This window comes from Fundulus heteroclitus, chromosome 8 (assembly GCF_011125445.2).
Source record: "Fundulus heteroclitus isolate FHET01 chromosome 8, MU-UCD_Fhet_4.1, whole genome shotgun sequence".
NCBI lineage: Eukaryota > Metazoa > Chordata > Actinopteri > Cyprinodontiformes > Fundulidae > Fundulus > Fundulus heteroclitus.
In genome coordinates this window covers 2,514,176-2,528,295 of record NC_046368.1, presented here as the reverse complement: position 1 = coordinate 2,528,295, position 14,120 = coordinate 2,514,176, and the positions used below count along the sequence as shown (strand labels likewise).

Below are 14,120 nucleotides of genomic sequence, written 5' to 3'. Positions count from 1 at the left end.
TTCAGGAGGAGTGAATGCTGCTTGGAGAGACTTGATGCAACCTGCTGGGTTTCCTTAGAGAGGAAACTTTCTCACCAACCTGGAGGATCTCATGGAAGCTGACTTTGGAAAGAACCTTGATGATGATGTGATGTTAATTGGAGATATATGAATAAGACCAGAAAAACCGGCCTCCAGTTCCTCTGCTGCCACGTCTAAACAGTAAAGATGGTTTCATGTGGTCTATAAATAATTTGTGTAAAAAAACAACTAAGCAACCCAGTCAGGATATAAATATACTTTTTATTGTTCTTCAGATCATTTTGACAGCAGATTGCGCCACAGACAGAATTTCATCTTCATGAGTAAAACATGGCAGAACTTTATTGACTTCTTAAAAAAAGATCAGCGTTCAGAATCATTCAGTCCCTGAAAGCCTGGAGGCCGATGCGCGCAGACATTTAAAACAGAAACTCAGAGCCAACATCACACACTGGCTCAGCAACAACTACTAAATGAAATATAGCTTATTTATTTCTGCCGTTTTGTGCGCAGATTGTCTGAAAGTTGAGGAAGATGTGCTCAGCTGGGAAATTACAGCCCCAACTTCCCCCGTTCCCCTTCTAAAAGCGTAGATCAACACCATGTTTCCTCGTTGCATTAACTCATGTGCAAATTTCTGCATAGCTGTGAACCAAAGCGAGCGCCCCCCCCCCCCCCCTGTTCTCTGAACTCCAGTGAAGCGAGTGCAGCAGACGAGCAGCAGAAAGTCTGACTTTAAACTCCTCGCTGTCAACTTTTAAGAACAAAAGTGTTCAAGTTCTGCTTTTCTGATTGCTCTCACAGTAACTGCACAGATTAAGGTAAAAGAAAGCAAAATTTGGACTTTTCAGGGTCACTAATAAAACGAGGCCGCCGGCACAGACTGAAACTCTCCTTCCGCTGCCGACAGGTTCCGGCTGACGGGGGAACCGCCTGAAGCAAACAGCAGAGAAAGGAGAGCCAACCGCAGGAACCGGCTGGGATCCTCGGCTACAAGAACCGTTTCATGCTTCTGGTCGTCTCTGGAGGCGCTGCCTGTAGCGTCCAGCGTTGCTTTAATACTTTGTTCCTGAACTAACCAGGCAGAAAACAAGATGAGCCAAAGAGGCGACTTCCCTCTGGTCCGGGTTAGTGCGGCTGGGACGTCTTTGTCCCTCCTGCCCAGCAACATCTTCCTGAACCCCAACCTGTCCCAGTCCAGCTTAAAAATGTCCCTTTTAGGATGCGTGGCAGCAGGACACCTCAGGTGCTCGGTGATCTTTAACGAAGCGTGGGATTAAAAACAGCCGGACTTCCTGTTAGCAGCTCCGGCTGGTCCGGACACGGAGGTAAAACCTGAGCGCGTCCGTGGAGGTTTGGTCGGTCGGCTACAGTTCCTGTGACGAGGCGAAGCTTAAAATCTGATGTGGAATGATGAGGAGGTAGAGAACACCTGACCAGGTACGGTCTGTGCTTTGATCCAGCAGCGGCTCTGAAACGGACTTCACGTGCGACCCAACGTTACAGAAACAGTTCTAAAAACCAGCAAGTCATCGGGGACAACGAGCAACTTAAAAACCGCCGCGTGTTCAGTAGTACGGCCCGATGTTCTCGTAGCCGGCGTAGCTCGGCCAATCAGGGAAGAGCCCGTGCGAACAGGTGGGGCTGCCGTAGCGGTCGAAGTGGATGCCGAAGTGGGAGGAGTCTGAGTGGCGGCTCTTCCTCATGTGGGACCAGACGATGCGGTAGTTGCGGCCCTGGTTGCTGTCCCAGTGCTCGCCGCCGCCGACCCTGTAACACGCGGCGAACTCCACCTGCTCGTTGGGCCGCAGCTCCGCCGGCAGAGACACCTCGAAGGAGAAGGTGTCGCTGTAGGAGGTGGGGTAGGCGTCCTTCACGTACTCGCAGATCACATCCGTGTGGCTCCTCCACGAGTCGAAGGTCACCCGCAGCATGACGGACTTCTCAAAGGACACGTTCTTCACCTTGATGGTTCCTGCAAAGGCCTTCTCCTTCAGCACGCAGTGCTCCAGGCTCACCAGGTTCTTCTCCAGGTTGTGGCGGAACAGCAGGTAGTCTGAGGAGGGCTGAGTGAAGTCCAGCACCAGTTTGTCCTCCTCAGCGGACGACAGCGTGAGCTTGGAGCTCAACATCTCCTGGATGTTCACAGGGATCTCTATGGGGTCCGTGAACTTGGAGAAGATCTTCACCCTGGTGAGGGACAGGCCTTTGTGGTCGGCAAACGTGACGCGTTTCTTCTTCTTGGCGTCTTTGTTGATGACGGCGCCATCTCCAGGCCCGGTGGTGCTGACGCAGCTCGGGCGCTGGAACCTGAGGCAGGAGCTGCGGGCCGACGGGTGTACCGTGGAGGCGCTCGTGAAGACGAACTCCTCCTTGGACAGGTAGAAGGGGATGGCCATGTCCATCGGCATGTCGGGCTCAGGAGGAAACATGCACAGAGCGCTGAAACAGAGAGAGTCAGAGCGTTAGGAGGTCCAGACCCAGAGAGAACATGAGTAGAAGGTTCCTTAGGTCTGCACTACGACCGGTCCGCCTCCTGGACCCAATCCCACCAGTGGAGACTCGCTGGAGAGTCTCCACTGGTGGTGGGTATTGCCAAAGAAATCGCGATGCATCGTCATGACGATTATTTTGCACATAGTCTCCACTGGTGATTAGAGACTGAATATCAGAGCAGAAGCCATTAACTACGAGCATCTGGTCCAACGCTGCCAGAAACATGAAGCCTTTCATGATCTACAGCAAACCAAACGGATTTATCACCTTCTGGCCTCAGCAGACAGTTCTGGACCATCAAGCAGAGAGAATAAAAGTTGTATTTAAACTAGTTTTACCAATAAAACTGAAGATTTTATTCAACGTTAACAGTAAATTTGACCTTTTCTGTTTATCTGTCAATAAGTTTAAAGCTTTTTTTTTTTACCCAAATCCTCGGTTATCCATCTGGTCCGGTTTTAATCCATGTTCTGCTGGTAAATCTGTTTTCATGCAGCGTGCATCAACCCATCGACATCTGGAAAAATCCCGGCGCCACCAGTGGTCTGCATTCTGACCCCCCCCCCCCTCACCGGCCCAGAAATAACACCGTCCTCTCAGCGTTCATGAGGATCACTCAGATGTTCAGGACCTTCACGTCTTCCCTCCTTGCTGCCATCAGTTTCTCTGGGTTTCTGGGTTTCTGCTTGAACCTCCTGCAGAAGCTTCAGGTTTCAGGAGGAACCTGAAGCTCAGAGAAAACAGGCTGCATTGTTTGGTCTCTGCTGAGCAAACAGAGGACAAAGACGTCTCCACATGTAGGTTAGCAGGAACCTGCAGTCCAAACTAAACCCTGCTGTGGACCCGCACCGCCCACTGCAACACAAACAGAGGGGCCCCGCACCAGGAGGGGGGGAGGCAGAGAAACATGACCAGCATCACTCCCAGTGAACTTCAAACCCAGCAGAACCTCGTGGAGGACTGGACGTCCCACAGAAAGCTGCTTGGTTTCAACCAGACGGATCTGGAACGCTTAAAGTGGGTCGATCTAAAAAAAAAAAATAAAAATCACCAAACTCCTCACGGTGTCAGCAGCAGCACGAAGAAAAATGACTAAAGAGTGAATCAATCACGAAATCCAAGGATTCTTTCATTAATGGAGGCAGATCAGAGCACCAGAGGCCTGAGTGACACCAGCCCGACCCAATCAGCCGGGCTGGTGTCACTGGTGCCCCTAACGAGCAGCGTCTCGTTAGGGGCACCAGTGACACCAGCCCGGCCCAATCAGTGACCGGCAGGGTGGCGCTGCTCGTTAGGGGCAGCCAGACGGAACCATGCATGTAACCTTTATTTATCCAGCTGGATCTCATCCAGGTTAAAAACCTCTTTTTCAAGAGAGCCCTGGTACTAAACGGGGTCTGGTACCACGGTACCACTGGAAAACCCAACAACCGGGTAGGGTTACAGTTCTGGAAATATCAATAAGCCCAAACAGCTGGGAACACGTTCCCTGACTATCAGGAAGACGAGCTTTGACCCACCTCCATGAGACCCATTGGAGGAGTCGGCACCAAAACTCTGACCGTAAACCCAAATACCACCAACCAGAGGCCGCTCAGGAACGGGACCCAGGACTGGACCCTGTGGATCCGTAACCAGGACCAGCAGACCCAATCAGAGGTGAAGACCACCGGCCTGTAGCGGGCCACGCCTTCCCTCCGTGGACCAGCAGCACGTCCTCTGGGACCTTTCCACCCACACCACCTCCAACCGGGCCAAGACGCAGCATGTGACCCGAATGACCCGCAGGTGTGGTGAAAGTTCAAGGACAGCCAGTCAGAACCGGACTGTCCTGTTCTGACTGACTGAGCATGAAGCCGGCAGTGGAAGGGGGTGGGGGGGGACTGAACAACTTGTCAGGAGAGGTTCCGGGTTTCACATCACCCACCAGTCCATGAAGTTCTGACAGAAGGAAGTCGGTACCGCTGGGTTTCTACAGTCAAACCAGCCGGACTTCCTGAACCTACAGCAGGCCAAGACTGAAGTTGAAGCAGAACCGATGAATTTATTCCCTCCAGGAGCTGCAGAGACATCTTTATGTTCTATTTGATTTTTCTAAGCTGTTTTCTACGTCATGGTGTATGCTACCTTATCAATATATAATTATTAATTGGAGGTTCTGTTCAAAACTCTACATCGGTATGACCCTTTAAAAGCAAATATCTGCATGTTTCTTCCTCCTGCACTGCAAAAACAGAACTAAAAATAAGTTAGATTGCCTTGAACTTAGTGTATTTGTCCTTGATTTGAGAGGGTAAATAAGATGATCTGCCAATGGAGTGAGTATCTTGACCCCTAAAATAAGATAATTAGATATACTGCACTTGAAATAAGATAATTGAGATGAGTTGTTCCTATTTTAAGTGCATAAATCTTATTCCATTGGCAAATCATCTGATTTGCATGCTTAAATCAAGGACAAATACACTAATTTTAAGAAAATTCCACTAATTTTTTTTTCTTTTCGTTTTTGCAGTGTGTGAGTGACAGCTGAACATGTTTGGATGCGAGAGAGAAACCATTAATTAGATTTTTGTTGTTTCTTTCTGGTTCCAATAACAAAAAATGTATTTCACAAAATCTGCTTCTCTTTAAATTGGGTGACTCAGTTTTAACTTGCTTTTCTAACTTTCCACAACTGTGAAAGATGTGATTTAAAAATATAAAATAAAATGACGTCGCAGTATTTGCTGCTGAATAACTTCCAGCTAAACAATTTTGTGAATCGGCCATTTTTTAATTTCTCGGAGTGATTTTGTAGTCGAAGCTGAAGGACTGAAGCTACGAGTGGACCACTCCGCCCCATTCAGCCATTTTTGTAGTTTTATGGGGGCCGAAATCTCTGCGACCTGGAGGGGGCGGGGTCTGAAGGGCCTCCTCCAGATTTAAAGAGACGGCACCAAAACGAGTCGCTCTCAGACGCTCCTCAGAACCGGAGCAAAAGAGGAGCAGAGCAACAATAAGGAGGAATTCAGACCAAAGTGTTGCTGTTCTACTTTCTATTGAGCACAACTGGAGGATTTGAAAGTGAAGAACTAAAGCATAATGTTCCCTTTAATACTGATAATTGTTTTAAATATAAACAAGCCTAATCAGACCAAAGAAGATATCTGGACCATCAGGCAACATAAAGGAGCAATCTCCTGATTTTGTTCCTTCAGAAAATACTGAACCATTTTTAAATCAAAGTTCCAGTTCTGGTTTAAACACAGTTTTCATTTAACTGTCTGTGAACCTCTGGTACCTTAATGTGCCGTTAAGACTTTATATTCACTCATTTCCACAGAGCTCAGTGTTCACATATTTAGAAAGTCTTACATAACGCAATATTTAATTGCCATTAAATGTTAAATATAACATCTGATAAAATTGGTGCCATTTCAAAGAGAATGGTTTAATGAATAGAGTCCAATGGAGGACTAAGCTGCATCTAGCGATGGCGACCTCTTCATTAAGTTTCTTCATTCCTTCCATTATAGCAGCTGTGTTGCTGTGTTCAGCGTTTTAATGCGTGGATAATTAAACACCTCCCTCATTCTAGCTGCATGTCTGGGCAGCAACAGAACCACCGGACTGAACCGGCACCAAACACCCAGCCTGCCAACCTGGTTCTGGTTGGAGCGGCACATCTGGCCCAGCACATCTGGCCCAGGAGGGGAAGAACCATGTTTAGTCCTGGGTGGTTAAAAAAATAATAATGATATGTTGGAAATAGAAATAACTAGAGGTGAATATAATGCCTAGCCATGCTAGTATCATATTTATTGTGATGATAAATAATATTAGAGTCATCACCGCATATGATGGAGGTTTGAGTCCCACTGCAGACTAAAACACTTTTAGGTATAAAATGGGTCTGTTTACATCTGGCTTCATGTCACTCACCTCCTGGTATTTTTATGCAAACATTTAAAATGAGGATTTCTATGCCGACTAGACAGTGTTGATCCATTATGGTTGTAAAACGAGTTTACATTAAAACTTCTAATTAAAGAAGAAACTTGCAGGAGCTTCTGTGACCCTGAGGAGGATCTGACCACCATGTCGCCTGATTTTACTCATATCTGGGGAGAAAAAAAAAAATAAAAAAATCGCTGGAAACTTTGTGGAAATGTGTAATAAATATGAAATTATCTAGGTTTGTCCCGCCTGTACAGCTGGTCATTGGAATATATTTACAGTTAGAATGAAACACTGTGATTATCAGCAATAAACTATAACTGCCTACTCCTCCACAGTTACCCTGTGTAACCAATGAACAGCGGTGGGTTTTATTGTTTTAATCTTATTTAACTTAGGTCCTGCAAAGCTTTCTGATAAAAGCCGGGGTTTTCAGGTATTTTTATATATCTCTCAGTTAAATAAAAATAAAAGAATAAAACCCAACAACAGGCCAACTGGGTCATTGGTGCAGGTCTGCTCCCTCCTGATAAACGCTGATATTCAACAGCAGCGGCTCAAAGCTGAACAAAAATACCAACTATTGCTCATAGGGCTGTGCATAAAAATCGATATAATAATAATATCGATATTTTTAAAAACGATTTAATATCGATATTCTGGCTTTCAATATCGATATACCTCCCAACCTCTAGGGGGCGTTATTACAGCGCAACCATTACAGTTCACAGCGAAGGAGAGCAAGTGAGACGAATTTGTGGAACGGCCGACAGGATTTTAGAAGCTCCTTTGTCCCTAAAATCAGATGTTTGGGCACATTTTTGGTTTCTGTGACACGTTAAATGCATTGAAGCAAATGCACTTTATTTTCCTGTTAATATGTCTGTGATCAATAAATAGAACATAAACATAATATTTGGCTGATTTTGGTGATTGAATCACTGAGCATTAATTCAAAGTAATAAATATCGATATTGGAATCAAATCAAGCTGAGCTATGTATCGAGAATCGTATCGTATCGGCTCATCCTAGATGATACCCAGCCCTAATTGCTCACACCTTGTTTCAAATGAACATTTAGTAAAACTGTTAATGTTCAGCATCACAACTCCTGCCTTACGGTGGCAGGCTGTAACGCCGGCCCTTTAACGCTAGCTGATTTATTCATAAAGATCATAACTCTTTATTTTGCAGACAGACCTTCACCCTCCCCCGGGCTACACCCCAGAGTCAGGGTTGGTACCGTTCATTTAAAATCTTAGTTACACATTTTACTCAAAGTAAAGGCAGTATTGCTCAGGTTTTAAATGTATATAGCCACAATTTATGCTTAAAAAGCCCAAAAACCGTTTGATAATGATAAAATAAGGTTATATCCACCAAGCTTCCATTCTGATGATGTTTTAATGGTCCTTTTTGTGGATAAAAACAGTCCCAGTACCGGGCGCGATAAGCAGACGTGGCGCCATCTAGTGACAGTATCATAGAACTATCATAATGCCAGTTTAATTAATTTATAAATCAAAATTAAATAATGCCAGATCAAGCCTGACTCACTGCAACACCTCAGCGTAAAGCAGCAGCTCAGCGTGATGAAGATCAACGTTAATTAAATAAACCGATCTACAGCAACTCTAAGAGCCTCATATCAGAACATTTACTCACGTCAGTCAACTCTGCGTCACATCTGAGCCTCGGCAGGTTTAGCTTCAGAGAACACCAACATTCAGACTGGATTCCCAGAGACTTTCCAGGCTTTATCCTCATGGAATCATAGATGTTTCTGGATTTTTCCTCTGGATCTTGGACCTTTCTTTATTGTTTTGCTGCGAGATGCTAATAGCTGTTAGCTGCTACCTCTTCCGTGAATATCGTATAAAAAAAAATAAAAAATAAAAAAAATAAAAATAAAAAAAAGACGCCAGCAGGACGTGAAAATCTTTCATAAAAACGTTGCATGCAACCAGAGTGAGCTACTGACTTATGAATAAAAAAGTCAAATAATGTGGCTATGCACCTTTAAGCTTTAACTGCTATGAATCAATCAGATTTCACCACTTTGGGTTGTTTTGATCCCACCCTGAACTCTGATCACTGGAACAATCCTGCAGGACCTCTGCTGTTGTGTCCGTTTTCATCTGGATCTTGGTTCATCTGTTCTGCAGAACCACTTACTGTAGTTTTAGTCTGGTTTAAATGACAGATGACAATAAAAGTCGATCTCCTGAGCGTTAAAAGGAACATTTCCTGCTTCAGTTCTTTGTTTTCACACTGAAATCCATCAGTTGTGGTGTAGAGCGGATCTGAATTCCTCGTTAATTTACCCCCAACATGTGACCCAAACAGAACCTGAAGGTCTCCCCACAGCGCCAGGACAGACTTCCTGCTCTCCTGGTGATTCCAACGACACAGGGTGGATTCAGGAAGGTGGATTTTTAACATGTTCCCTTTAATTGTGAGAAAATACATTTTGCAGGGAATTAGATCCAGATATAAAACCAAACATCACAGTAAAGAGTTTAAAGATCCAGTTTAAATGGTTCTACTTTTCTTCACCACCGGCACCGATTCATCCCTCGGGTTCAGAACCCTGTTTCTGCCTGGATGACCCAAAGTGTCAGAGCTGATTAACCAGAACCATTGCTCCCCAGAACCGGCCTGAGGGTCCAAAGAAAAACTCAGAGACCTTCAGCAAGTCATGGAACCACCGAGGAAGCAAAATGGAGACGAGGATTTATGAACATGAATTCAGATAAAAACTAAACACCGTTTCAACAATAAAGCCAAGACTTTATTTCCCTTTAGTGGTTTAATCTCCAGTCAGGGTCATCCGGGGTCTCCAGAATAAAGCCAGAACCCTTAGAGCAGCGGTCCTGGTCCAAAGTGCGGCCCCTGGCTCATTTTGCGGGGCCCCTGACCGCCTTCAACGGATCATTCATTCCTGTGATTCTCGGACCCAACAACAACAATGCGGCCTTTTACAAGAACCTGGCTTAGAAAAGAACCTTTAAGCAGAATAATGGAGTCATCCAGATGCATCCAGACCGCCTAAAGCAATAGGTTCCGACTTCCAGACAGACCTCGGCTCGGTTCTCCAGGGTTCTGCAGCTCAACCGCCTGAACTTCCATGGCAGGGAAATGATCCAGACCTCCATTAAACTTCAGCCTTCATCACATTCTGCAGGAGCTTTTCAGCCGCTTCGGCCCAAAAGTACCCAGAACCTGAAGCGAGGCTGAAACAAAGACCCTCCGGCCTCCGCCATTTCTGCGCTTTTCCACGTTTGCGCTTATTCTCTTCCATGTTTGCGCCAACACCAGGCTTCATCTTTACCTGCCTGCTTTAGTAAAATAATAATCTAGATTTTATGTCCTGTTAAAGCCGCTTTCCTGCTGTTTGCAGGACTTCCAGAAGCAGAAACGGCTTCGGAACCACGGCACCTTTCACTGACCACACATTAATCCGGATTCCAGCTTTAAAGCTCCGACGCCGATGGTTCGTAAAAGGAAAACTGAAGTAAATCCGCGTTTAACCAGATAGAATCTGCTGCAGATCGTAACGGTGAACGAAAGTTGACCCAGAAACCTGCAAACAGCAACACGGTGAGAGAAAAAGGCTTTCCCAGCTGAGTGCAATTATTTAATTCAAATAAAGTCGCCGCTCAACAAATCCAGTTTTTTTCTGGAATCTTTTTTCCTTATTTCCACCAGATTCAGTGTTCTAATGTGGACTTTTAGGTTTATTTTTTTTTTTAGTTTTGTTGGGTCCAAACGAACCGAGCTTTGCACACAAACAATCCCCTCCACTGAGCGCAGTAAATAATCCGCAGAGTTTGCGCAGGCCGCAGGGCCTCTGCGCGCACGGCCGTTTACCTGGAGCAGGTTCTGAGGAACATCTGCCGGTCCCGGTTCCGTCCTCACCGGCACACCTGAAGCCGCCCGCCGCCCCGCTCCGCTGTCAGAGGAACCACGGCCCCCCACTTTTCTGTGTGGCGTTCAAAGCCCCACGCAGGCCGCACGTGAACACTTCCACGCAGCCAATGAGGGCGTGCGCAGGCGGAGTGATCAGCAGAGTGGGGGCTGCCGTGGAGGATGGGCAGCCTTTGTCCTCGATCGAAGCCCCAGGCTGCTGGAAACCCTGAGAGGAAATCCAATCATCAGGTGGAGCAGAACCAGGAGGAGAACCACCTGGTTCCACCTGGAGGGTTCCTCAGGTTCTCCGTTCCTGCCGCTGTTGACCTCAGTCCATCCATCCATCATGGAGGAGCGTGCTCAGAAAATTCTGCATGTAAAAACTAATGAAAAGCTTATTTTTCTGTCTTTGGTTGAACAAATCTGAATCATTTTCACGTGCCGACATTGACAGATCAACAGATGCATCTTCATTAATCATCAGATCAAACCAGAGTTTCTCCAAAAAGTAAAATATTCCATCAGGATTCTCAGAAATGTCACATTATGTTCATGTAATGGCCGACAAAGCGGCACAAATGCCTGAGGAGCAACGAGCTGCTGTTGATTGCTGTGTTCAGTCATTTCAAGGAAAGTTGAGTGGAAGGAAAAAGTGCAGAAAAAGCCATACAGGGAACAGGGAACATGGATAACTAGAACGTCAGGTCAGTTCCATGCAAAGTGAAATTTCTTAATTTAAGCTATAAGTAAGATATTTACCGTAAAATCAACCTAAATTATTCTGATTTGATGTTAGTAATATTCCCTATAATCAGTCCTCTCCATCATCAACGTCTCAGTCACGTTTCTCTCCTTTAAACCCAGAGCTGCGGTCCAGAACTACTTTGGTTCAGTGTAGCCCGTGTTTACTTCCTGGTTCCTGAGCCAATCAGATGAGAGCTCCCAGGGTTCCCAGCATAGAGCAGCATTTGGTATTTTATGTTGGCTAAACAGCAGCAGCCTGCAGACATGGAGGCCAGGAAGAGAAGTGGACCAGAACCAGAACAGAACATCATCATAGACCCGTCCTGTGGAGGTAGAACCTCAGTTCCACAGCAGCAACAGACTGGGTCTGGGCTCCATGTGCAGGAACTCCTGCATCAATGTCAGCCTCTGGTTCTGGTTCTGGTTCTGGAGAGAAGTCCAGCTTGCTTTGATGGCAGCTTCAACTCATTAGCATCGTTGGTTCTGGTGCCGTTCATCGTCCTCTGGACAGCAGGCCATACATTCTGTTTGGTTCTGGTCATTGCTGGTGCTACCATGGTGATTACAGTGAATATTGACACTGTTGGCCGTGTGGACCGGTACCAAGTTCTCTGTGTTCCTCAGCTGTTCCTCCACTCTCTGGAACCCTTAACAACAGCTCCTAGCTCCTGTCTCCTAGCTCCTAGCTCATAGTTCCTGTCTCCTAGCTCCTAGCTCCTAGCTCCTGTCTCCTAGTTCCTGTCTCCTAGCTCCTGTCTCATAGTTCCTAGACGCAGTTCTGCTTTGGCTGAAGAGTCCTGACTTTAATTTAATCTGACAAAATGACTTTGGACCACTGAGCAGTAGCCCGGTTCTGGTTCTCCTCAGCAGGAGTGGCCTAACACCTGGACACCGATTGGACGTTCTTCCAGCTGCTCATGCACCTTTTCCTCCCAGTTTTTCCTTCCACTAAACCTTCTGTTGCCTCGTTCAGTCCCTGAACAACATATCCTGGTGGGGGGAGTCAGCGGCTGTCTGCAGAACTAAGGTCCAGTCCAGAGTCCCCCCATGGAGACCCAGACCCAGAGGCCAAGCATTACACCGGTCCGGACTGAGCTACAGCTTCTAACCGACTCAGAACCAACAGAATCCGCCCGGTCTGGACTCGGCCAGCAGAGCAGAACTTCCTGCAGCCATCAGGACCAGAAACAACTCAGAGACAGAGAGGGTGAATCTGCTGCTGGGCCTGAAACCCGGCTCAGACACGCAGGAGGTACCAACAGAACCGCTTCATCGTACTAAACACACATTTCTTCACAGTTTGACGCTAGAATCACTTTCTGGTTCTAATGATCACAACGTTATGACCCAGTTAGGAAAAACAGACGTTCTAGTGGTTCCATGTTGCTGCAGAAGGTAGAAAAATAAACCACAATAAGCCCTAAAACTTTATTTCTGAAGTGGATCAGAACCACAGCAAGTCTGCACAGAGTCCATAAGTCCTGGAGGCTCGCTCTGAGAAACCTGCAGTTGGAGCGCTGCTGGTTCTAAGCCCAAGGACGGCCGTCCTCCTAGAACCGGTCCTCCTAGAACCGGTCCTCCTAGAACCGGTCCAGGTCCGAAGCAAACCACCGTCCTGGGTCAGTAGAGGCTGATGCTCGGTGTGCGTGGAGCGCTTGGTCACCTGGATCATGACGTGATCTGAGGGTCCGTCGCTCAGATCAACAGAGAACCTTCAGGTTCTGGAGGAACCGGGCGGTGATCCGTCCTCCAGCTGAGCTCCTCCTCCTCAGCAGCAGAAAAGATGCTGCAAGCTGAAAGGATTACAGAAACGTGACATCAAATCCTTTTTTAATCTCCATCAGAAGCATCAGGTCTGTGGGATTAGGTTCTCCCCGGGTTTGGATCCGTTTGTCGTGGTACTGAACCGGACCGGACTCTGCGTTACTCAGGCTGTGGAAATCATGACTTTTATCATTTTATACAGTGAACCAACACCTGAAACAGTCCAGATGGAACATATTAGTCTTTATATTGCTGTGTTTGGATCCCACTTCTGGTCTCATTGATCCAGAACCATTAGGGGTAAAAGAACCAGAACTCCTTGGAGAGTCAGAACCTCTGAAAAACAGCAGCTTCCTCCTTTGATCATCATGAACCCAGGAAGTTCTGCACCTTACACTAGAACAGCTCGGGTCATCTTTCTTAGACCTCAAAGCCAAAACTCACCTGATAGAGTAGAGAAAGTGGCTAAAATAGCCCGGTACCGAGCTCAATCGGGTTTCACCATCTGGGTCCACTCGGTTTGTTTGGTACAGTAAACATGAATCCAAGTCACCAGAGGAACCACAAGCTCCGCTCCTCTAATATCTTCATGCTCCTCTAACCTTTGGACCTGCAGCATCTCCATCAGCTGAGCGCGTCTCTGAGTCTGAAAATATTAGTGAGATGTTTCAACATTTCCTTCATCTTAGTGCAGAACGTCCCAAAATGTCATTTAGAGATCTGCTCTGAACCGGACCCCCTGAGGCTAGAACCACCGACGCCGTGGTAAACTCTGGTCCTGGATCAGTTTCTAAACACCAGCAGAGGAAAGGACTTCCTGTCTGAACAGGAAACAGAGAGACCCAGCAGGTCTCTGCAGAACCAGAACCAGAACCAGGACCCGCAGCTCATCCGGACCAACACCAGGAAAATGGATTAAACCAGAACCGGTTCTGCTTGTTTATTGGAGGATGGATGTTAGGTGGTGACGTGTCTCAGCACAACTCGTTTTGGTGCCGTCTCTTTAAATCACCCCCCTCCCCATAATCCTTTGCAGGACATGAGGTATCAGTAGGACTGGACGATATAGAAATAAAGCATATGGATAAAATAGAAATCATATTAATCGATAATCATCATATTTTAAGTGCAGCCCTGGTCATTTTATGCTTTTGGTTAGCGTCTTTATATTTATTTATATATATATATATATATATATATATATATATATATATATATATATATATATATATATATATATATATAT

General features: G+C 46.3%; 1 protein-coding gene across 1 annotated transcript; it reads right to left on the bottom strand.

The window, feature by feature from the left end:
* Window positions 1-262: 262 nt before the first annotated feature.
* On the bottom strand, window positions 263-10,521 carry ppp1r3b (protein phosphatase 1, regulatory subunit 3B). Its single transcript, XM_012862150.3, has 2 exons — window positions 10,328-10,521; window positions 263-2,463 (listed from the first exon to the last, which is right to left on the bottom strand). The coding sequence occupies exons 1-2, from the start codon at window positions 10,348-10,350 to the stop codon at window positions 1,590-1,592; spliced, it is 897 nt and encodes a 298-aa protein (XP_012717604.2). The 5' UTR covers window positions 10,351-10,521; the 3' UTR covers window positions 263-1,589.
* Window positions 10,522-14,120: the final 3,599 nt, after the last annotated feature.